The 25,398-nt window shown below is 33.9% G+C and overlaps 3 protein-coding genes and 1 non-coding gene across 4 annotated transcripts; 2 read left to right on the top strand and 2 right to left on the bottom strand.

Moving 5' to 3' along the window:
• Positions 1 to 1,128: 1,128 nt before the first annotated feature.
• LOC136231849 (uncharacterized) lies at positions 1,129 to 4,098 on the top strand. The gene is made up of 4 exons (XM_066020822.1): positions 1,129 to 1,611; positions 2,275 to 2,354; positions 2,434 to 2,492; positions 3,449 to 4,098. The coding sequence occupies exons 1-4, from the start codon at positions 1,315 to 1,317 to the stop codon at positions 3,751 to 3,753; spliced, it is 741 nt and encodes a 246-aa protein (XP_065876894.1). The 5' UTR covers positions 1,129 to 1,314; the 3' UTR covers positions 3,754 to 4,098.
• Positions 4,099 to 10,845: 6,747 nt separating this feature from the next.
• On the top strand, positions 10,846 to 20,290 carry LOC136232119 (apoptosis inhibitor 5-like protein API5). The gene is made up of 17 exons (XM_066021154.1): positions 10,846 to 11,035; positions 11,155 to 11,272; positions 11,375 to 11,536; positions 13,022 to 13,121; positions 13,203 to 13,268; positions 14,450 to 14,544; positions 14,631 to 14,705; positions 14,810 to 14,959; positions 15,711 to 15,776; positions 15,864 to 15,929; positions 16,091 to 16,201; positions 16,528 to 16,617; positions 16,697 to 16,803; positions 18,541 to 18,655; positions 18,752 to 18,817; positions 18,910 to 19,013; positions 19,668 to 20,290. The coding sequence occupies exons 2-17, from the start codon at positions 11,186 to 11,188 to the stop codon at positions 19,867 to 19,869; spliced, it is 1,662 nt and encodes a 553-aa protein (XP_065877226.1). The 5' UTR covers positions 10,846 to 11,035; positions 11,155 to 11,185; the 3' UTR covers positions 19,870 to 20,290.
• A 786-nt stretch (positions 20,291 to 21,076) lies between these two features.
• TRNAD-GUC (transfer RNA aspartic acid (anticodon GUC)) lies at positions 21,077 to 21,148 on the bottom strand. Its single transcript has one exon. It is a non-coding gene; the product is annotated as a tRNA-Asp (tRNA).
• Positions 21,149 to 21,523: 375 nt separating this feature from the next.
• On the bottom strand, positions 21,524 to 25,090 carry LOC136232118 (glutamate receptor 2.9-like). Its single transcript, XM_066021152.1, has 5 exons — positions 24,760 to 25,090; positions 23,376 to 24,628; positions 22,951 to 23,257; positions 22,427 to 22,824; positions 21,524 to 22,271 (listed from the first exon to the last, which is right to left on the bottom strand). The coding sequence occupies exons 1-5, from the start codon at positions 25,079 to 25,081 to the stop codon at positions 21,735 to 21,737; spliced, it is 2,817 nt and encodes a 938-aa protein (XP_065877224.1). The 5' UTR covers positions 25,082 to 25,090; the 3' UTR covers positions 21,524 to 21,734.
• Positions 25,091 to 25,398: the final 308 nt, after the last annotated feature.

The following is a 25,398-nucleotide window of genomic DNA, read 5'->3' as shown; positions in this document are numbered from 1 at the left end:
GTTCCAGTTATAATATATTTTTCTAAAGTGATTATCATGTCACTAGTTTAGTGACTTTTTGTCCGAAACGATCAAAATGACTTTACTGAAATAAAAAGAAAAGTTCAATGAACTTTATAGAAATAAAATGAAGTTCATTAACCTTTATTCGACATAGACCCCAAACTTCAATAACCATCAATGCATTTTACCATTTTTTTTTATGAGTTGTTATAGATTTTAAAGTATTTTGTTGGCATAATACATCTCTACCTCTTTGTAGGTACCCAAAAAAAAAAATTTAATCGATGTCTATACTTTCAAAACTTCTTATTTACTCCTTGAGTTTACTTAAATTAACTGGTTAGCTCTTTGAACTTTTAAAAAAAAAAAATCTTTTGGTCTGCCCAACTTGCTTAAAATGAAATGTTGACTCTTTGAACTTTCTTAAATTAACATTTTGATTACCTGAACTTGCTTACAATGATCAATTAGCTTTTAAACTTATTTAAAATGTTCGTATTTTAATTTCACAAAAATCTTTTTTACTCTGCCATATGAATTTTAGGAAGTTAATAAATTACTTTAACCCAATTCATAATAAATAGAACGTTTTCAAAAATACAAGAAGATAGTTGAATTTTATGGACAACTCTATGGAACTAGAAATGTATTGGGTCTATTTTGTATATAATTCTTTGTTGGGTCAAATACATGAATATCATAATTAACTACAAAATTACAACTAAGTTATATCACCAAACTTAATTCTTAATATGTCATTATTCTCTATATGTTATGATTTTATACCATAATTTAAAAAATTAGACTGCAATTCATAAATCATAAACCCTAGAAAATATATTCTAGACTTCTAATTTATAAATTATAATCCTTAAAATATATTAAAAGTACGGATTGTACTAGTTTGACATAATTCAAAATTATGATTTGATATAGTTGTAAATAGTTTTTCAAAGATGAATTTTTGTGTAATTTTCCCTTCTTTGTTTTGCTAGCTACTGCTCATGGGCTTGTTGCAGAAAGTGGACATAGGCAGTAAGCCCATATGTGAGAGTTTTCGGCCTTTTTGCCTTCCGAGTATTAATATGGAAATTCCGAAATTTGAAAACGCTGCGTTTTCAAACAACTTGTAAAATTGAACATAGCACATGAGGATTTAGCTAAAGGCGAGGCAGTTTCCTGTTGCACTATAAGTGTTTGATAAAAGTCTTGAACGAACTCAGAAGCCACTCTGAATTCCCTTCTGCACTAGATACCTTAATTGTTCACAGCTCAACTTGATCCTTCATCTGATACCTCAACATTTATACTATGCTTCGGATGTCGTCAAGACTCTCAAGAATCTTATCGTTGTCGATTCTCTCCACCAATGCTTCAAACCAGCGTTCTTTCACTTCCTGCTCTGTCAACACGATCACCCACTACCTACGGAAACAGGAGCCCGCCATTCCACCTCATTTCCTCAAATGGAGTGCTCTTGGTTGTTTCAGAACTTCGAAATTTGCTAGCGGGTTCACTCCGTTACAGCCAAAACCCCTTGATTCCATAATGGATATTAATCGGGCCAAGGATAAGTCCTCTGAGGACCTCGCTTCTATATGGGACGATGTAAAGTATCAATTTCCTTATTCTTTGATTGTATTTATATGATCTGTCTGTGGCTCGTTATTAATGCTATGAATTTTGAATTGTCCGATGATTTCTTAAGATGCTTCACTTCATTTCAAATTGATCTATGTACAGATTCTTAACAGAAAGTGATTATTGTTTCCTACCTGGATTAGAAATCTCATTTGTTAGGTTATGTGAATTCTAGTTGTGGAAATATGTATGTGTCTGATGAGTAGCTCATTTGATTTTCTTGGTGTTGAACTTGGTTGAACTATGAATTTTGGATGTTTTATGTTCTGTGTAGAATGATCGTTAAAGCCCTATATCATCTCTTGGATCTTTTCCTTTTATTTTGTATGTAATTTAATCACTAATTCCTTGCAATTGATTTTCTATTTAGCAATTAATGATGTCCCCTGCCATTTATATGGTTCTAATTCTGAATATGTGTATAGCTGTGTGTTCATATAGGATGATATATAGTTCATAGTTATCATGGTTGGATATTTGAGAAGGATCTTGATTAAGCATATTGGCACTATAAGGTTCACTTTTTTTTTAGTCCTACATAAGAAAGATGTTATATAATCTGAAGCAATAGAATGCTATTATTTTGAAGCATTGATTGTCTAGTTATTGGTGAAATTTTTGTTATGCCAGTATCACTTGGGAAGAGGTCATATTGGTGCATCTATGAAAGCCAAATTGTATCAGTTGTTGGTGCAAAGAGCAAACGATTGGTAATTCAATAATATAGCTCTTGTGTTGTGTGGGAGTTTTGTCTTGTTTTTACTTTAACTTTTCGTACTTACTTTGCAGCCGCTACTTTGTAATCCCTATATGGAGAGGAAGTGGCTATACAACAATGTTTGCTCAAGGTTAGGTTTCTGAGTTGTATGCATGCTTTTACTACTAATCTTAGAGACTTAGAGCTTGCAGTTCTATAACATTTGATTTTCTAGTAAACAGCAAAGGTTTCTCTTTAATTAGGTTCATTGGTTATTCATATCTTTTTAAGCCACGCATTGATATGAACATTCTCATTGTACTGTCATGTGTCCTTCTGTTCTGGATCCGTGAGCAGTTTGATGGGCTATCACACAATTGTGTACTCTTGATTTAGGGAAGAAATTTGTAGATTGTGGAACAATTTTCACGTTCTACATATTTTAATAGTTTTATTAACTGAATGAATGGGAGAACAGACTAATTGCTGTCACCGTGAATGGTCAGAAAATTCTGATTATCATGTGTGTAGTAACTGTAGTTGTGTATGATCTTTCAAGCTGACCTTCATATTTTTAAGCGTCTTGATTAACATTAACAAGATACATCAAGCCTATCCAGCATCCACTAGGATGGTCAGAATTCTAGTTTCAAACCCTTTTATTTGATCTTAGTAAAGGAGATAAAAGACAGGCCTAATACGTTTCCCATGTACTTGTCCAGAGAAGTCAACTGCCCTTTACTTTGGAAATATCCTATTTAACCCCCCCCCCCCCCCCACTTAAACTTGCTTAAAATGACTTATTGATCCTCCTAAGTCCACGTGGTAGAGCAAGGGGAGATTGTGGTCAAGTTGAAGTGTGTATCATTGTAGGCAAGTTCAAAGGCCAATAGATCATTGTAAGCAAGTCTGGGAGGCTTATAAGTCACTTTAAGAAAGTTCAGGGAGTCAATAGGTAACTTTAAGCAAGTTCAGAGGTAAATAAGACGTTTCCAAAGTATAGAGGACAGTTGATTTTTCGGGTTAAGTATGTATTAAGCGTAAAAGATATGCTTTCTGCTGTGACTTTTTATTTGCTTAACTTTTTATCTGAACATTTTTTTGCAGTACAGATGCCACACATTATTTTCACTGGTCTTGAAGATTACAAAGCAAGAGGAACTCAAGCAGCACCCTACTTCACTGTCTCCTTTTACACTGAATTTGCAGATACCAAAGATCTGGTACTCATCCGTGGAGATATCGTTTTTACCAGCAAACTTACTGATGAAGAGGCTAAATGTCTTTTAGAGGCTACTCAATCTTTCTATCTGAATGATGTGAGGTACAAACTGGTTGAACGGTTCAACAAAGAAACGCGGGATTTCGAATTCAAGGATGTTTTGCGAGCCCTGGATATGCCTATTCTATGATTAATCCATGAAAATGTCAGGATTTTGACTCATGTAACAACTTCCATGGAGTCTTGGAGAGGATTGATAGTTGCCTCTGCAAATAAGTAACTCCCTGTATGAACATTTGCTTTGAGCTTACTGATATTTATAAAAAAAAGGGAAATAAATGATTACATTGAATTTATGAATCTTATTTAGCATGTACATTGACTAGTTGGTTTGTCTGAATATTGTGTATGAAGTATAAGCACTTGGTCATGTATAGGGACCTGGATTTATATCCATCTTTCTTTCTTTTCCTTTCATTTTGTGCTGTAATTGCTGGTGACTATCATTGAATGAACTTCTCTGTTTCAGCATATATATATATGCCTTTTTTTAAACTGTAATCATCAAAACTTTCAACTAAAATCTGCACCAAATACAACTCAAATAAAAGATGGACAAGAGTTGAATCAAGTTTCTCTGCATATCAAAGATTTAGTTGCATGAGCAAGAACATATGTAATCCTATTCATAGATCTATTGATAAAAGAATCGCGAATACGAGAAAAGGAGCTAAACTGACGACAAGACAATAGGCAATAACAATTTCTGAAGGTGTATGAATACTTTCAGAAGAACTAAAAAAATTAGCTACCAAAAAAGGGCATCCAGGGAAGTAATTTGAAGTTGTGTAAGCTAACTTAATGACTCTCCACATCTCATTACATATTATTTTAGTAGTGTCTTCTAGATGTTTAACGGTTTAGGAGAGTTTGTGAAATGGTGATAATACATCGACCCCTTTCCTAGAGGGATTGGGCTCCTCTGCTTGTTAGGCTCTGATAGCTCCTCCATTCCTTTTCTACATTTGAGTTTTGGGCCCATATGTGCTTATTGGACTTTATCCATAACAGATATTTACATAGTTTTTTTTTCTGATTGATTGCCTTTTTTTTGACGACAAGTTTTAAATCTTAATGCAGGCAAGGTGAAAATTATGTGCTTATTGGACTTTATCCATAACAGAAGGGGGAAAATTACATAGAAATTCATCTTTTAAAAACTATTTTTACAACTATGTTAAGTCATAATTTTGAATTATATAAAATTGGTAAAATCAGTACTTTTAATATATTTTAAGAATTAGAATTTATAAATTAGAAGTCTAAAATATATTTTTTAGGGTTTATGATTAATGAATTGGAATGTAAAACTTTTAAATTATGATATAAAATCATAATATATGGAGAATAATGACATATTAAGAATTAAGTTTGGTGATATGACTTAGTTGTAATTTTCTACTTAATTATGGTATTCATGTATTTTTGACCCTATATTTTGTTGAGGCATTGAATGTCTGGTATTCTCCATGTTTGGGTTTTATACCGTTTGGGTTCCTTAATCTTTTAGTATAAATATGAACAATATTTGAATGTAGAAAAGACTTTTAAATCTATTTGCTTTCGTCGGTCATGTTATACTTGGCTTGTTTTTCTCGGAGATCGTTTGCTATTCGGTTGAGAGGTCGAAATCACCTAGGAAGAAGATCGAAAAAGTTCCGACAATCTTCTTTTCTTTTTTTTTTTGAAAAGATGTCATACCAAGAACGAGGTTGGGCTTTGTTATACTTTACTTTTATATATTTTATTTTTATTTGTCTTGTTTCTCGGGGTTCTTAGCATTCCTGTGACAAAGTTTTAGTGTATTGCTTAGTTGAGTGGAGATGTCATTGAGAGCCCAAAAGGCATCGGTGTCATTATCTGGTTTTGAGACAGAAGAAGTGACTTATGAGAGAGGGAGCGGCTCCCAAAGATAGTATTTCTTGTGAGAAACCGCTTTGGTTGTACCAATTTTGATCAATACTCTTTAATAGTTATTTTACCCAAAACGACAATTGATTATGGTTTAGATCCGAAGGGGACACGCATGAGGCTCCACTTAAAATATTGGTCTCGAGGGAAAAGCAGGAAAATATGGTCGTAGGCAAAAAGGTTTGACTATAGTCCTCGATCGCCCAAGCCAAAAAACTTATATAGATTAGAGAAGTATTTAGTAGTCCTCGATGAAGATGTACGAGACAATATGCTAGGCGCACCAAATAAAATAATTATTTACGAATAACTATTTGAAGTAGGTTTGCGATTGCTCCTTGCTCCTACTTTTTTTTGTTAAAATATTACATGAATTCGGACTGCAACAAATGTCACAAAGAGGGACATCGCCTGCTATTTTTTTTTTGTCTCTCATGCCTTTTTATCCCATCTGATGTGTATTTTATGTGTACATGCTTATGAAGATAAGTACACATTTATCGTGTATCAAGTAATAAAGTGAAAGTAAAGTATCGTTCTCACGAGAATGATGACCGTAATTACTAATCTTTTTACTAACTTTCTATTATTTAAACGATCAATAGGTAGATTTATGAGGTAATGACAAGAGTATTTTAGTCTTGTTACTCTCTACCTTATTATAAGTAATTTGAAAATATTTGGTGTTCCATTAATGTTTTTATCTTATATTTTATTTTGAGAGAAAGTTTAGGTGCTTGGAGAAATTTATAGCTTTTTGGAGAATTTTGGAGTATTTGCAAACCAGAGACTAGTTTAAGTTAAGGCGTGAGCACGTCATGTCTCAGATTAAGTTATAATTTAGAAGCAGTCATCCAGTTTATGTTAAGGCGTGGGCACGTGACTGAATGAATTTGGAAGAGAAAAGAAAATATTAATTAAAGACTAAATGTTATTTATTTCCTTATCTCTTAGTCATATTCGAATCCTAACTAAAATAAAATACAACTAAATAAGATAATATCCTCAAATCAAAGCTGGAAATATCTTCTTTTCTCTTACAAATTCGTCTAGCCACGTGCCCACGCCTTAACATAAACTGGTTGGCAGATTCCCGATTATAGTTTAATGTGAGACATGACGTGCCTACGTCCTAACTGAAACTGGCCTCTAATTTGCAAATACTTCAAAATGCTTCAAAAAGCTATAAATTTCCAGATTTTTCACCAAACACCTAGCATTTCTCTTAAAATAAAGTATAAGATAAAAACATGAAATGAACACCAAATATTTCCAAATTACGTAGAATAAGGTACAAAGTAACAAGACTAAAATAGTATTGTTAGGTAACCAGATGAAATCCAGTTTAACAAAATGAAATAAGAATTACATAAATGATGGAAAGGGAGATTACAATGGGAAGCTAGAACTTTTAGTTTCACTTAACCTTTTATATACTTAACCTTTTATATAGTAAAAATACTTAACATTTTTAAGTTCTTTTATCGTACTTGAGGTGGCGATTTTTCTTGTAAAACTAATACTGAGGTTTCTAGTTATTAGTTCTAAACTTCCGATTAATTATTTTACCTTGGTCCAACTAAAACAATTAACCAAAATGAGCATTAAATTTTATAAAAACTTTGAAAAACCAATACGCCACACTAAATGGTCATTAGATCCACTTTATAAATTTTGATTAATCAATTTAATCACGGTCATTATAAACGATTAATTATATTTGAGTTGGGACTTGTTCATCCCCAACAATCATTAAGAATTATAATTAGTTTTCAAGTGAATGAAAGAAACTTGATTAGGTTAAAAGTTAATTACCATATAATTTAGGTTAAGATCCACTTTAGCTCTAGTTAAGATGATTTTATCACATACAGATTACAACTCTTCTTAGAATGATAGATAATGGAGTTCATGCCAATAAAATAAGATTAAGGATCAGAAGAAATCGTAGTGACGATTGTCGAACGAAAATTTCTCGATGAATTGAAAACTTACTTTTTATTGGATGAACATTATTACAAACTATAACTATGAGCATAAACTACAACAATAATAACATATACTACTTATTCTTAAAGAAAGAATCAGAAAAATAGCATAGGGGGAGTAAGCCTAAGCTTGGTGTGTCTTCAAATAGCTCCCAAAGATTTCTTTTATAGCAATAAGTCACAGATATCACCAAAAACCAAGTCTACTGTTGTCCCTAACTGGCAAACCTTCTCGTTTACGAGTTAGAGAAATTAAACACTGATTTTTTACAATTGAGATGTTGATACCGCATGAGTGGAGGAAGTTTAAGCAGACTTTCTGCACTCATCTCGTCGAGCTGCTTATGCATCTCATCGAGATGCAGAGACTTGGATGAATAATAGTTATAACTATTTTCATCTCCTCGAGTTGAAGCACAAGCTCGATGAGCTGTTACACAAACTCGATAAGATGCCTTGTAAGTTAGCTTGAAATTGCTCCGTGGACTTCCGAATCATCATGTGACACTCTCGACTTTGGTTATTTATAACGAAACCTTGTGAAAACACCTGAAACCACACCAAAACAACATGAAATAAATACTAATTAAATATATACTATAAAATGATACGATTACAACACCTCTGAACTTAAGCTTTACTTCTCCTCAAAGAAAAGTTGAAAAAGAATTATATCGTTGAATAAGTTAACTAAGAGCATGAATTATTTTAATTTAAAATAAACGAAAATTCTATATTCAAATTTTGGACTACTTGAGAACAAAACGGTTTGTTTTTGTGATTTGTACTCTTATTTTTTAAATAGACATTTTTCATTGTGTTGAATAAAATTGAACCAATTTAAGCACATCATATGAAAATCACTCTAACACTCAAGTGTTTAGGGTACTGTATTTCTTACTGAAATCCGATAAAAACATTGATTGTTAAAAATTTGCATGGTCATCCAATCTTTACCAAATACAATCGAATATAAACACGATTAAAAGGTTTTTTGCGAGTTGTAATGTTGGCCGAAGGTAAATTTATGGATAAAAGGAAATTTTTAGGTAAATATATTTATGGAAAAATTGTCTAACGTATGTGATAGATTCATACAAAATTTCTGTTGTCTTTATTTTGATTTGTAATAGAAATCTCTAGTTTATTTTATTTTGCATATACATATATATTTTTATTTTTATTTCATATTAGAGAAATGTTGGAACTCCTTTAGTCTGTTGAAGTAGAATTGATCTCCTCTCTTGATTTGGATGGCAAGAGAGATCATATTGCCAAACAATCCCCTGTCAAAGAAATACCTAACCGTTTGCAGATTCAATACACGGAGATCAATTCAATCATCCAATAGGGTGAATTTATACAGGTTAGAGCTCCAAGTAATTCAGAACGTGACGATTGGCTCCAACAACATGTAAGAGAATTCTTTCATAATATGGATAAGGAAGATGGCAAACTAAAATGTCGGTGATAGTGCACCATGTGAGTGCATGATGGTACAATGTGATCATAGTCCCTCATCCTTATGTGTTCCTCTTTCAATTTGGTAATTTTAGCTGAGGTTGTGGCAGAGGACATTTTGTTAATCCTAGGGGTCCTATTTCTAGCTTTCGAAAAAGAAACTTTCTCTACCATTTCGGAGAGGTAAGAAGGAAGAAGAGGGAATTTGAAAAACTTACTTGTTTGAGAAGATGAAAAAGACTGACGAAACTTAGAGTCGCAAAGAACAAAAATAAAATAAATGAGAATGGTGAAGTGAAATCTCACCCACCCGCATTGCCTTTATAGGTATATGACAATGCTTTACATTCCCGAGCACACATCTGACACATGTCGCGTTCTCATCGAAGGAAAAACCTTAAGTGAATTGGGAGAATAGAAAGCATATGCTTTAACCTTAAAAAACCAGACTTGGTTTATTGGGAGCCTTCTGATAACATAAGTGAAAATAGGAGACCAGTCCTAAAATTAATCAAATCATCCCTTCACGGTAATCGAATGCCACATTCGGACTTCTATAAGCTTGTTCGTCTATAATGTAAGTCCATAAATTTCACCCGGTTTAAGAGTGTTGAGCATGCGTAGATGGCGACCCTCTGATAAGGAATGTCAGCTTTCTCGACATCCTTTCCGTATAGGATAAATGAGTTCATTTCACTCTTATTAGACTAGGAGAGTCCACTCTTATATAAAGAGGTCCAACTCTCTCGCATAAAGTTATAATCTGGCCACAACTCCCATGACCTCTCTTTTTAAGCTTATTTGCTTTCTCTATTTAGAATCGAACTGACCTGAATGCTAGAGTATGTTTTGTCGGGACCTACCCAAATTCTCTTTTATCTTACAAGAAGAAATATCTTTTCACACAAGTCTTGACAGTCATTTTCTTATTTTAATCCATAACATAACATTCAACTCTTCTCATCAGTGTCCAGATTCTTAAGTAGTCATAATTTTCTTCCACATTATCAATTATGATAACAAATTACCCCTCTATCATTTGAGATCTTATTTATTTGTAGACTTTTTTCCTTGAATTAATATATGACCCTTTATATCCAAAATAAATATAATAATAATAATTGCAATAATAAGATTCTTGACTATATTTCATCTAAAGGTTTAATACATCATTGGTCCCATGAATTTGTCCAAAAAATTTAATTGATCCTCTAAACTTTCAAAGTGTCTTGATAGCCCTATGAGCTTGCATACAATATTCATTTAGCATTTTGAACTTGCGTAAAATGTAATGAATTAATCACCCGGTTGCGAAAAAAAGTAAATTAAATGTGGAAAATCTATTGCACTCGTCTTAAAAAAAGTAAAACGACCAAGATCAATATATGCAGCTGTAATATTAGAGAATATAAGTTTTATAGTTGAGCAAGTAAGAACTTTTTTTTTAATCTATTACGTGAATTCTGTAATAACATTACTTGGTGCGTGCAACACATCTTCCGCATTTAACTTATTATTATTTTTTTTTTTTGCAATCGAGTGGTTAATTGATTATATTTTATGTAAATTCATGAAGCTAACTGAATTTTTTTATGTAAGTTCAGAAACTATTAAAATATTTTGAAAGTTTAAGGACAAATTCATGGACAAATAATATATTAAGCCTAAATTTACTATAGTTCAGCCCAATACTTTAAAATTGAAAATTTCTCGATTAAAAAAGAGAAAAGAAAACGTTTCAATTTAACCCGACCCATTCCAAAATCCAACCCGAACCAATTGAAGATCAAAGATGGAAATGCGTATAAGACAAAACCACAATGCGTCGTCGTTCATGTCCATGAAGATAAACCCTCCAACGCGGAGAAGAAGAAATCCCTCTCTCGCTTCCCTTGTTCGCTAAATTAATTAATTAAATTAAATATTTTAGCAGTGTTTAGGTCTGAGTTTCCCCCTTCCAAAAAGCTGTGTTTCCATAACCGTTGATCTACACTCTTCTTCTTCTTCGTCTCTCTCTTCTTACTCAGTTCGTCTCAACCGAGTTGCATCCTTGTACGTCTTCTTTCCTTTTCAATCTCAAGCTAATTATCTCTTCGTTTCCTTACCTTCAGTCTAATTACAAAATATTTAGATGCAGTCTAAATAATTTCTTCAATTTCACTGCTCTGCAGACATAAGAGGATTATTATATATTATTTTCAAATGAGTGATTCTGCCGACGACGCCAAGCATATCGAGAAGCTTTACGAGTTTGGTGAAAGACTCAGTGAATCTAAGGATAAGTCTCAGGTTCCCGTCTTTCTCTTACTTTTGCAATTTTTTTAACTAATTGTTTTTATTTTTGAACTTTTTTGTTTTTATATATTTCATTTATTTGGTTTCCTTTTGCAGAATGTGAATGATTACCAGGGGATTATTGATGCAGCAAAGACGAGCACTAAGGCAAAGCAATTGGCAGCTCAGCTCATTCCTAGGTTTTTTAAGTTCTTCCCTGACCTCTCTAGCCAGGCAGTCGATGCTCATCTTGATTTGATCGAGGAAGAGGAGCTTGGGGTCTGTATATATTCACTCATATGCGTATTTATATTTTATACGTTTCTTTAACAGTTCAGCTACATATGGTTAGCTCAACAAAGACAATTATGTCTGCGTTGACTGATGTTTGATTTTCTGTGGTAATAGTAGGTTTAGGGTTTATACACGTTGGTAAGTTATTAATTTTTTCTGTATCTCATGGGAGGTGCATGAGTGACTCAAAATTGTTTCTACATTGTCTTGCTAAGTAACTAAGACTAGATTATCCTTGCTGCCATAGTTGTTAAAGGCGCAAGGCCCTTGAAGGCTCCAAGGGGTCCTGGAGCCTAGGCTCAAGTATATACTCTTTTATTAGTTAAGCATAAAAAAAAAACACTTGTGACCACACAAACAAAACAAAACCACATAAAAACATAATATTAAATCATAAATGTCAAAAGCACCAAATTAAGTTCATACTTCATAGAGACACTAACATATACTTAACGTCTTAACCTAAAATAGCTAACTATAACTAATGCTACTAAAAAAATAACCATTTATTCTCAATCAAAAAGAACACACAACAAAAACTAATAATCATCATCATCAAGATCATCACTCTGTTTCTTCTTCACTCTGTGTATGTGGAAGTTTGTTTTTGCCTGGAGTGGAGGATACTTCTTTCTTTACGTGACTTCTTCTCCTAATCTTTCTGTATTTTTTATATGTTTGATTATGATGGAGACCATAGTTATTAAAGGCGCGCCTCGGCTAAGGCTCCAGCCTTAGCGCCTTGGTCAGTAAGGCGTGCGCCTTGGCTACCTTAGGGTAATTTAGGGTATTTTAGGGCTGAGGGTATTTTAGGGTTTTGAGGGTGTTTTAGGGTTAGGGTATTTTAGGGTTTTTTAAGTTCAAAAAATAAAAGAAAAACAGAGACAGACAAAGATCGAAAGTTTTTACTACAGATATCGCAGCGGACATTATGCCTTAGTAGTTAACTAGAACTTAACTCATGCATTTTATTGTTTTATTGTTGGTATTTGACTATTTGTGACTAGTATTATGAATTTCTGAATATTTTTTTGGTGCGCCTCGAGTCGCTCGGGCGCGCGCCTTAAGTTGCGCCAAGGCTCCAGGACCCCCCTTGCGCCTTAGTGCGCCTTGCGCCTTTAATAACTATGATGGAGACTCTTGATATTCTTATTTAAATTAAGGGCCAACATTAATCTATTTAAGTTAGATTAGCGCTTGAGATTAATCAAACAGTTATTTTAGAGAAAACTGTAATAAGAACCAAAGTAAAAACCGCAAGGCGCACCAGGCTCCATGCGTGAGCAAGGCGCACAACGCGAGAGCCTTTTGTACAGAGCCTCATTTTCTAGGTTCAAGGCTCAAGACCCTGAGCCTTGACTGAGGCGCACCTTTAACAACTATGCTTGCTGCCATCTCTGCATTTGGAGCATTTCCGTTTTCTTATTCCTTTTGGCACAAGAATTACTAAAGTATACATTGTCACTGCAGATCCGCGTGCAAGCGATTAGAGGGCTGCCCTTATTCTGCAAGGATACGCCGGAGTATCTCTCTAAGATAGTGGATATTCTTGTGCAACTTCTTTCATCTGGTATGTTAGATTTAGTTTGTCTTTTCCAGAACATTTGCTTCTTTTCCAGGGATCTAATTTACTTCTCATGATGGTTTTTAGATGAATTTGTGGAGCGGGATGCTGTACATAAAGCCCTTATGTCCTTGATGAGGCAGGATGTGAAAGGTGATCTGCTTAGTGAATTATTTAGATGTATAATACACAGCCGTGGACATTGAATGACATATATTTAGTATTTATCTCCAAATAATTGCATTACATGGGTTTGTGGGTAATTTCTGTTTTAAAAGATGGTTCTTATAAAAATTCATGCATTTAAAATGATGCTAACTTATACCTGTGTTGGTGGTAAATGTCTTAGGGGGTGAAACTACAATTTCCTGCTTACAAGCAACAAAATAAGATAGATGATCATAATGGTACTTACTCATGATATATACGGATATTAATTTGGAAGTCTTGCTTGAAGCTCCTTGATTCTATGAAGCTGTGAGATCAGTAAGACTATTTGGAATTTTGTGTATATAGATATCATGATTCATGTGTTTGTTTTGGATTAGGCAGTGGCATTGTGACAAACCCCAACTGATTGTCGAAATTGCAATATCAATGAACAGAAATTACAGAGAGGTATAAAGTAGACCCTAAACCATACACTACAAAGATAAAAAAGAACTACTATTTATTATAAATTGGACCTTCCAGTATGAGGGATGATTAATACTTTCTTTAGGTTATTCCTTTTGAAAATCTCGAACCATTGTTTACGGAAACAATGTAGTGATGGCTTTTCTTAACTCTATAACCCTTATTTGGACCTAAACACTCATTTGCATGTGCTGCTTCTGTTTTCAAGTAGCACCATATTTAATATGCTTTGTTATGCTTACCTTGTGCATGCTCAAACTTAAGTTCCATATGTTGCCTCTTTTAGGTTCTTGTTGTCTCGCATAGTCCACAGTTTGGGTTGTCATGGTTTCAATCTCTACGCAAATATGTGGACCAGGTCAAGGGTGAATTTCCTTGTCCCAACTTGACAAAATCACTGTTGCTTTTATGTGTATAAATATATATATATATATAGAGAGAGAGAGAGGGAGACTTAAGCATGCTCCTAAACTTATTAGGGTTAGCTTGAGGATAAACTGAATATAAGTAAAAGGGAATTATACTGTGTTATAGTTAGTGCATCTATTAAGCTGCAATTTTATTTTTAGTGCAGCTAATTGAATTGCATTTTTAACTTCCATAACCAGAGCATGTATCGTTCTCTATGTTTTTTTTGCCCACCCATTTATGGTTATATCTCAAGAGTTTGTTTTTTTTTCTCTCTCCCCCCTTTGCAGCTTCTTTAACTGCCTTATTCAAGCACATTGTCAGTACTGATGAACAAAGTGGAGATGATCTTCGTGAGAAAGTTCTTGGCTTCATAAGAGACAAGGTTGGGACCTCATGCCTAATAATTTTTTATTGTCTTTGTCTTTTTTTTTTCAATGATGGATAGAGGATTAATGACTGCATGTACAGGTCTTCCCCCTTAAGGCTGAACTTTTGAGACCTCAGGAGGAAATGGAACGACATGTAACTGATTTGATTAAAAAGGTATATTCATTCAATTTACTTCTCCATATTTGTTTTGCATGAATTGATTTGTGTTAGTTTAATATCTGAAAGATTGATGAATCATTTGATTTGGTCCTCTGTAGGGCTTAGAAGATGTAACTGGGGCAGAGTTTAGAATGTTTATGGACTTCCTGAGAAGTTTGAGCATATTTGGAGATAAAGCTCCTCCTGAGCGCATGAAAGAACTTATTGGAATTATTGAAGGGCAGGCTGATTTAGATGCTCAATTCAATGTGAGTGTTTGTTTTGCTGCATTAAATCGTGTATGAATTAAATATTTTTGATCTCTCTGCTGATTTAACTGTGCAATATGTTTATCAGCAAAAAAGAGTGGAACTATTGCATTTTTGTTCCAAAATGGCTGTATTTTGGTGAGCTTGAATTTCATATCATCAGATGCTATTTTCATATAGTTTGTTTTCTTCTTAGAGATTCATAGCTTTGCAACGGAATTTGGAATTGTACGTTTTCTAGTTCTGTATGAATTGGTCTTTGTGGATGATTTGCTGCTCATTATATTGGTGTAGTTGATGAAAGCAAAAGCTCAGATATCATCTTTATCTCGGATGGCATACATTCTAACAGAATGTTAGGAAGAGCCAGATGTCTAGCCAAATGGTTTTCCTATATATATATAGTGCTTGGGCATTCAGTAAATACAATATTGCTAGAATGAATATGTTGTTGCAAAATTGAAGTTTATGTATGGAAAGTGTGGAAGGTTAGGCTAACAAGATCACACCATCTTCATCTTGCGTGAACATGTATTATGGTTCTATTTTTTTATTTTATTTTGGATCAGGGAATTCTCTTGACTTATTGGGTTTTTTTTATCTCCTGCAATAGTTTTCTGAATCAATTTCTTTAGTCATTTACGTTTTTGGACGATATATGTTTCCTTTCTATTTGTTATATGGTACGGTTGCAAGAGTCAACTCTTGCTGCTGATTCCTTGGAAATGATGTTATTGGTTATTAAATGCAGGTTGAAGATGCTGACCATATTGACAGATTGATATCATGCCTCTATATGGCACTTCCTTTTTTTGTGGTAGGGATTGTGATTTTTGGCCAAAAAATTTATACTTGGTACAGTATTTCTCGGAATTGATAGTTTGAACTCTTATTCTTTGCACAGAGAGGAGCATCTAGCAGCAGGTTTCTAAGTTATCTGAACAAGTTCATCTTACCTGTTTTTGAGAAGGTAATTCGATGAGTTATGTTTATTTATGATCTGGATGCCTCTATTCTTCTGTATGGTTATTTTCTGGAGGCCATTTTATTACCTGTTCTTTAATAGATACAACATATAAGCCTACTTTTATTTGTTTTTTCTTCTATTTTAATGACTTCTTTTTCCACCAGCTTCCTGAGGAGCGAAAGCTTGATTTGCTCAAAGCACTTGCAGAAATTTCGCCTTACAGCTTGCCTCAGGATTCCCGCCAGATTCTTTCTTCTGTTGTCCAGCTGTTAAAGGTATACATTGTGTTTCTTGATTAATGAAGTTAGTTTGTATCGGAGCATAGTTTAAATATGGTATTCCTTTTCTATTTTTGGGAGTATTTTTCTTGTCTTATTTATTCATCTTTTTCTGTGAAATGGGTTTTGGATATGACCCCCATCTGCTTTGTTAGTTGGTACATGGAACCAATTTAGCATAACCAAATTGGTTTTCTTTTTTATTTATTTATTTGTTTGATTGATGACTTCTTTCTTGAATAATATAGACACATTTTGCATCTTGGTTTGTGGCATAAACTGTGCCTCATTACGTAACTTTTACTTATTCTTTTCCACTGCAGAATTACATGCCTCGGAAGAAGACCGGAGAAGAGATGAATTTTACTTATGTTGAATGCTTGTTATACTCATTTCACCATTTTGCTCATAAGGTAGTAATTCTTTGATGACCTTAGTCTACATAATTGTATTTTATGTTCAGATGTTCATGCAATGTATTGTATTGTGAAGGCACCGAATGCAACGAACTGTTTATGTGGTTACAAGATAGTGACTGGCCAGCCATCAGATAGGCTTGGAGAGGACTTCTCTGAACTAAATAAAGATTTCACAGAGAGGTGATACTTCATCTTAAGTATTTTCTTGAACAATTTTGTGTTGAATGATTCTTATTCTTCTGTACCTCATGTTAAATACATTGTAATTCTAATTACATAAATCTGGGTCAACTATGAGATATCTAATTTGATGGTATTTTTTATTATTATTATATAAATGACGCAGTTCTGTCTCTCCTTTGTCAGTTGATTTGAATGTAAATTAAACTGCATCTCTCTTTATATGCATTTGGAGAGAAAAAAAGAGAGTATTGAAATATGTGATAATAACTGCCTTCGTTGTGGGCTGCCTATAGAAACTAATTTGCTGGTTTTCCGGCAGTGGTTAGTTGTTTCATATGAGGAAATTAAAGATTCTTGGTTCATCAAGAAAGAGAGAAACCCTCATCTACTTGCGCATGGATTATAATATTTGAAGGATGTTTACTTTTCTGCTTGCTGAATAAGTTAAGCTGAAGTATTGTAAAATTAGTCTTGATCATTTATGGTTCAGGAGGAAATTGATATTTGTGAAGGTTATTTGCTTTGTGGTTTAGTTAAATCTTTTCGATGGGATCATCTATCGTAGTTCAGCCTTGATCAGCTAGTTACTTTAGGGGCTGCTAACTAGTGAATGTTAATTGATCTCCAGAGCTTATTTGGTGATAGGGCATTGTCTCTGGTCAAGAGTCACAGAATTTTTGTATGTAACACCTTATTGACTTAGGTTGCCAATGGATAGATAAGTGTGAAAAAATGCATTCTTCTCATAATAAAGTTAAGCAAAGGTCCTGCTCTTAATCTTTGTTGTGGGCAAGGATCCTTTAAAAGATATAAAGTACATTCTCAATTACCGTGTTTAGTATTGGAAATTGGATCCTCTGGTCTGAGAATGACACAAAGACATGATTCTTTTAATGGAAGGGAATTTTTGTACTTAACTAGTTGGTAAAACTGGATCAATTAATTATTGTGATTTTGGCTTAATGGTGTCTGAGTTGTTTGTGTGAGGATACAGTTGATAGTACTGAGTCAAGTCTGTTTGTGTACGAGTTGTGACTATTTAGATCAAGGAACCGTTGAAGCTGCTTCATTCACTAGGCAAATTCTCAAACTAATGTACTGCTCGTCATAGAGGTTCTCTATGTTAAATTAAATGGAGTCTCATGAAGGTTTCTTTAACGGAACTTCCAACTTTTTGGCTGTTACATGGGATGGAGGAAAGGTTGTTGTAATGTTCTATGAAATAGTACACGAGGCTTAGATGCTGTTTGATAACCCCATTAAGCACTTCATTAAAAAAATTAGGTGCTTATTTGTTTTAAATTTTTTTGATCACTCTGATTCAAAAGGTTCAATTAAGGTAGAACTGACTTAAATCATCAAGAAATTATTCTTAAATTTTGAATGAGAACTGACTTTTCTACTTTAAAATATCTCTGCCTTGTAACTTCTCATAAATTTTTCATCAATGCTAATTTTTGTACCTTTAATATATATTTTGACTTTTCATATCATTATATTCGGTACTTTATTTTTAGCATTTACCATACAGTTCTATTAAACTGTTTATTTGTAATATTTATCTCTTAAAATCCAGTGTTTATATTTTTAGCACTTAATTTCAGTTTTACCAAACAATACTTTAGATTGTTGGTAGGTCAGGTTTCTTGGCTGCGTGAAAAGGTTTCTATCTGTCATGCCTTTCTGATTTGCATTTTCTTATATGCTTTCCAATTTATTGTTTGGATGATGCAGGTTGAGTAATGTAGAAGAGCTAACTAGGGCTACGTCTAAAAAATTAACTCAGGGAATGGCCGAGCACAATAAAGCAATGGCAGCTGCGAAGACTGATGAAGCAAAGGATACAATAGTGAGTGAATTCTTGGGCAATGGAATTTGACATTTTGGAGTTTCTTATAATCATATAATGTGCATCTTATTAGGATACTTCTCACTAAATTTGCAGAAAACTCAAAAACAGAATACAACAACTGGCTTGCGAACTTGCAATAACATTTTGGCAATGACAAAGGTGAAGAGCACAATTTTCGAGACTCAAATTTCATTAGATATGAACTCATGTACCAACATTTTACTAATACTCATTGTTTTAACAATTTCCAGCCTCTGCATTCAAAAACACCTTCTTTTATTGGAGATAAGAGTGTCAATCTCTCTTGGAAAGAAGCAGTAAAACCTTCATTGCCTTCCACCGCGACAGCTACGGGGTACAAGAGATTCTCACTCTGCTTTATGATGGATGTCCATGCTTTAGTTTTGTTCTCTTTTCTGTTTAATTTTTTTGGGATAAGGTACTAAAATAGCCCTATGGTTTTTGGAGAATTATCAATTTAGGATCCATTTACAAAATAGCACCATTATATGCTTAATGTTTAAAAAATGGTACCAATTTAGGCCTCGATAACGGAACGTGACAATTCCTTTATATTACTCCGTTACGTTCTATCAATTGTATGTGGAGAGAGAAATCAGAACTTAACGTATTAATATGAATGACGTGTCACGTTCCGTTAACGAGGCCTAAATTGGTACCTTTTTTAAACATTAAGCCTATATTGATGCTATTTTGTAAGTGAAGCCTAAATTGATGCTTCCCCAAAAACCATAAGCCTATTTTGGTACCTTATCCCTAATTTTTTTTTATCTGAGAATCATAATTATTTTTGTTTAGTTCTATTATCTGCTGGCCTGACTATGTTTAATACCATTGGTCTATTCATTTTATTAAGCACTAATATCATAAAAATTGGATTTTCTTATAGAAGATCCATGCCAACTACTGGCATACAGTATTTATCTTTATGTTTTTTCTTATATACTTTTAATAGGATAGTTCCTTATGTACTTTTTTATTTGTGCAGAGGGAAACGATCAGCAGCTGCTGCTGCTAACGGCTCTGGCAACAACGCAAAAAAGGGCCGCGGTGGTGGTGGGCTACCAAATCAGCTAGTTAACAGAGCATTGGAAGGTATATCTCATGGAGGTAGGGGCGGTGGAAGGGGCAGAGGGAGAGGAAGAGGGTGGGGTGGACGGGGAAGAGGAAGAGGGAGAAACTATTGGTAAATTTGATGCATCCACCCGAAGACAACAACCAGGATCTGGAAGAGCAGATCTGTGCCTGTGGATTGAGAGTGGAAATAATAACCAGAATCTGGAAGTGTATACCTGTGGATCGAGTGGAGTTGATTATGTATTAAAAAAAATTCACTTTTGTTGCATTGAGATTTCTCATACATGGAGGGAGCTGACATACATTCTCGAATTTTATTGTTGACTAACACCCAAAAAAAAAAAACTATTAATGTGGAGCTTGTTCGTCGTACGAATGGGGATCTCGTATTCCCAGCGTGAATTAATTTAAGCTAATAGATCTGTATTATGTTACTGGCCACTGAATATTCTTTACATTATAGAAAGATTATATTATGTAATTTCATTTTTGTTAGGTACTTAACATTGAGTTCAAGAGAATGATCTTTATATATGTCGAATGTGTTGGTTTGTTGTTAGAACTTAGAAACTGTGGTAGCAAAGCAATAATTGCTTTGTATGGTAGCACTAATGTGTGGATGGCAAACTCTTGCCGCTTGCAACCAGTGATTGATTCAGGATTTTCAAAATGGGTGTTCCGAATGCTTTTTTGTAATCTATGGGTGTGTTTTTGGTAATAATATGGGTGTTCAAATGATATTGTTTCAGGCGTTTCTGTAAAAAAAAAAAACTAAAGCTTTGTATACAGTTTTTGTTTTTAAGACATTTTTCTTATGACTCTTTTCGGTGATTAGTAGATACCCCTGTTTGAACTGTAGTGGGAAATGGAAGATGATTTTATCTGTCTGGATGATTTATTTATTCCTTTTATGGTCTTCCTGGAATTAGCTTGGACTGGGTGCATTGTTGTCAACCAAACAATCACTACCTTCTCCTATCTTCAGATTCTAAGTCTGCCTTCCTTAACTAAGTTCTCCAAGGTTTTAAAACAGTAGAAATAATTAAGAAGATTGATGTTGTAATATTATATGAAAATTGAAATAATTAAGCAGATTGACGAAATATTATAATAGTTATGTTGCGATTAACCATCTTCAAACACAAGCATTTAACAAGTCTTTTTATATATACACTAATTTCGTCTAAATTGGATCAAATGTATATGGTGGTTATACATTGAGGGTCAAAATATATAAAAAAAGTATATTTCATGGTGGAAATATCCGTCACTAAATATATATTACCGACAGAATTTCGTTAATTTTTTTTCCCCAAAAATCGCCGTTGCCGGGGATCGAACCCGGGTCACCCGCGTGACAGGCGGGAATACTTACCACTATACTACAACGACTTTGATATTATTTTTACATATAAGTTTTAAATAACTATATTATCAAATAATAAGAAACAAAAACCCCGTTGACACTTGTATATTGGAGTTTAATTAACAGATAATAATATAGGATTAAAATAAGAAAAATGTACATCATAACATCACGAAGAAAACCGAGGATCTACTAGTCACCCAAGAATATACTTACCAGTATTCTTTACTGATATATTTCCATGTATTTTATTGAAAATAGTAGTCAAATAAAAATTACAAGATGTATAGAGAAAATAGAATTTAAAATTTAATTATAACATTTATATACCTTTTTCTTTGACAAAAGTTGGCAAATTAAATAAGTCTATAGTAACAATTTATTTGAATAAATAATCTGAAAATTTTCAATTAATAACATCTTATACATATCTTTTGTGATAATTTATTTAACCTACAAAGTATATATGTAGGTTAAAAAAAAATATATAGAATGTACAAATTAATTGCCTTGTTATCAGTAAATCTATCATTTGCTTACAAAAGTTTGAATATGTACTCTCTAAATAGCCAAAGTTTCTATTTTGTACCCATCTATCCAAATTTCACTTTCTTATGAATGACCAGAATCTGGAATATGAATATCTATAAGTGTTGAACCTGTAGAATCATCACTAGAAAGATTCTCAGGAATATTCACAACTTCAATATCAGCTACAGAATAAGATGGAATATTCTCCTCAAGATTCATGGAAGAACAGGAGGATTCCGATCTTGGAGTGTTCCATTCATGGATATCAGGAGCTCTTCCTAGAATTGAAGTCTTTCCATGGTAAAAATATTTTGCTAGAGTTATTGTCCTCTTCCACATACTCGTATTTTCTTCTTCCTTCTGATGATGCCAAAAGTTGTTGAACAAACGAATTAGAAAAATTAGAAAGCAAATTGTAGAAGTAGCCGCGGATATAAGGAAGAGCCCCATGAAACTTTTCAGCCTCAAGCTTTCAGTTCTGTCACCAGTGGTATTCTCTTCACATTCTGATGATGGATGAAACCATTTTTCTTCCAAGTTTTTTAGCTTCCCATCTTCTGATAGCTCCAGTATGGCCTTGGAAAAATCTGCTGCAATTGGGGATCCTTTCTGAAATACCTGTTGAATCAGAAGTTCAGGTAAAAAAAAAAGATAGGCAAAAAGCATTATCAGGCTCCTGAGGACTCAAACGATCAAAATCAGAATGATCAGAGTCTTCGGGATGCTAAATATTGACAAACTTGGCAATATATGAAGACATGGAAACTACTTACAAAGCCTAATCCTCCAAATCTATATGTGGCTGCGGTTGCAATATATTGCTTGCAGTAATGACTATTGAAAACTTTCTGATAGGGGAGTTCAAGAAAGGCAGCATAAATTCTTCTCTCTTGAAATAGTCCAGTATAATCATATTCACTAATAACATTTCGTATGTTCTCTGGTTTGAATCCCAGCACATTCTCCAAGTAATTTCTTACAAACGAATCGCCATCACATCCGACTGGTAGATTGTTTCGTTTTAACCAATCAATATCGGTAACATTAGGTTGTAGCCGTTGGATTGTTAGCATTGAAGTTAGACTTGCAGTATAGCTTGAATTCAAGATCAACACAACAAATAGCCACACTACAAGTACAAACCGAGTTAAATTGCTGTAAATTTTCTCTCCTGCAATTGCAAATAGAATCCTATCAGAATAATTCAGATTTCATTCAAAACACAACTGAAGAGGTGTTTCCGTGCAACAAAATCCTGTCAGGAAAATCGAAATAAAATAGAGAAAGAAACACTTACTATGAGCAAAGAATAGAGAAGAGAAAGTGAACAAGACTGCTGTTCCAATCTGATTCTTCAAAGGACCTCTAAATTCAGGATTGGTTTGGTGTTCCAGGAACCAAACTATGCACATTGTGTAGATCAAGATGGAACCTGTAACGACCCACATTTCCCAAGTGAAAGGCTTCATAAACATCCAAGCCGACTCTTCCGACTTCACAGGAACTATCATTGACAATCCTGATTCTGCATAAGGTTGTGTGAATTCCATTCTCTCTGATCTCTCTGCCAATATTGTTATATCTCCCACAATTGCATCATAAGTCTTGAATTAATTTTGTGCAAAAGACAAGCAAAAAACCCCTTCAGCCTCAGATTATAGAAATAAAACAACAACCCAAAATTACATAAGCTAAATCAGTGAATAAAAATGAAGTCTTTACCTTGTTATACATATTATGGACCAGGTCATTATAGGTGCCATTGTAAGGTACAAATTTATAAGATAAGTTATAATCCAAAATCTCTAACACCTTATAGAAAAGTTGAATGCAAAAACCATCATATCTGCCCTCACTTGCATTCACAACTTTCACAAATTTCTCAAAAGAGGTTCTCCCCGGAACACCAATAATCATTGGTTTCGCATCAGAAGGCATTGCCCAACCTTTCGGAACTCGCTTTAGATCCCCAGGCCAATTCACAGGACCTCGCAGTCCAATGGAATCAGGTCCATCTGCATTCATGAATCCGGAACTGGGCGACCAGAAGTCTATCTCTTTATACTTCTTTCCAACTACATTCACTATTCTGAGTTCAGGACTATTCAATAGCTTCCCTTCTTTAAAGCCTATTTCACCACTTAAACCACTGAAATCACTTGAAATTATATGATTCAACAATGATTCTGGACTGCTGCTAGACAACATTCTCTGGACGGCCTTAGAGATAGTAGCAATGCTGTCATATGCTCGGAGAGCATAAAATCCGGGCTCAGAATTATCTTCTTCAGGATACTTAGACCGGAAATTCCGCCTGAATTGTGAATAGAAACTTCTGTAATCAGTACTGGTTTCAGAATAATAACTCTTGATTCCAAGAGCACCTTCCATTGAGTAAATTACAGAAGTATCAAACGAATCTAGAAAACCTGTAACAGTATCTTTCAATAGCCACACTGTATCTTCCCCTACAAATCCCATTTCCTTAGCTTCTGTAAACAAATGGATCACCAATGGCAATGATGTTTGAAGAACTATAAAAACCCGAGATTGCACTTGTTCTAGCTTTGCTAATTCATCTCTGACAGCTTGTTTGGGATTAGATAGTGAAGAAAATGGCGGAAGAACTATTCTGTGCTCAATTTCCGATCCGACTTCCTGTAGAGCTTGAGATAAAAGTGTTAATTCTCCATAATCGCCGCCATAGCTATAATCTTCATGAACTGTAACAACTCTCCTCCAATTGTAAGCACGATTAAGGTCCGCAATGCATCTCATTTGGTCTGAATCATTGGAAGCCATGGTTACCAAGAATGGCCAACGAGATGATGCTAATGGCGGTGTTATTGCTGGTGCTGAAAGTGAGAGAACTGGAATTTCAGCTTGGCTTCCAATCTCTGCAACTAAAGCTGCTTCTTCCCATCTCTCCATTCCAATGATTGCTTTCACTCTTGTCTCCTTAATCAATCTTTCAGCTGTAAAGGGAAGAAATTAAATAATCAGTACGATGTTTAAGGTCCAATCATATATTAATATTCCAACCCTGTTGTATAATAGTAAATAGCGAACAAGAACAACAAACAACTGTAAACCAAACTATATATACCAGATTTAGCAGTTTGGAGGATGTTGGTTTGGTGATTTTGAAAATGAAGGGATATCTTGTGATTTCCTAACTCATTGTTGAAGTTGAGAAGTGCTAATTCCATAGCAATTTTGATTTCATGGCCAATTCTTGAATTGAAATCAATGATTGCACCAATTTTGGTGAGTTGTTGTTCATTAGAAGTGATGGATTTGGCTCCATAGGGAAGGAAGAGGAAGAAAGAGATGAATAAAAGATGAACAAGACAGAATCTTGAAATTATTATGATGGGGAAAGGCAGTTGATGATGATGATGGGGTTTCACTTTAGAGCATTTCGTCATGTTTTTTCAGTTTAGTTTTGAGTATTGTGAAAATGGATATATAGAATTTAATATTATATTCTAGATGCTGTGGCTGTGGAAAGAGAGAAAGAAAGAAAGAAACGACCAATTCCTACACGTCAATTGAATAATAATTTTGGAATTGGTCGAATGGGTCAAAAGTCTCTGAAAGGATTGAGAAATTTTACTATTACACCAGAGTTGTGATTTCGTATATTTTGGTTTTTCTAATTTATAATTTAGAATCTAACAATCCATTGTTATGCTATAAAAAAAATCCATTGTTATGATTTAAAAGCTTATATATATAATTATCT

This window comes from Euphorbia lathyris, chromosome 6, assembly GCF_963576675.1.
Source record: "Euphorbia lathyris chromosome 6, ddEupLath1.1, whole genome shotgun sequence".
Lineage (NCBI taxonomy): Eukaryota > Viridiplantae > Streptophyta > Magnoliopsida > Malpighiales > Euphorbiaceae > Euphorbia > Euphorbia lathyris.
Note: the sequence above shows the minus strand (reverse complement) of the source record. Positions and strands in the feature narration are given on the sequence as shown.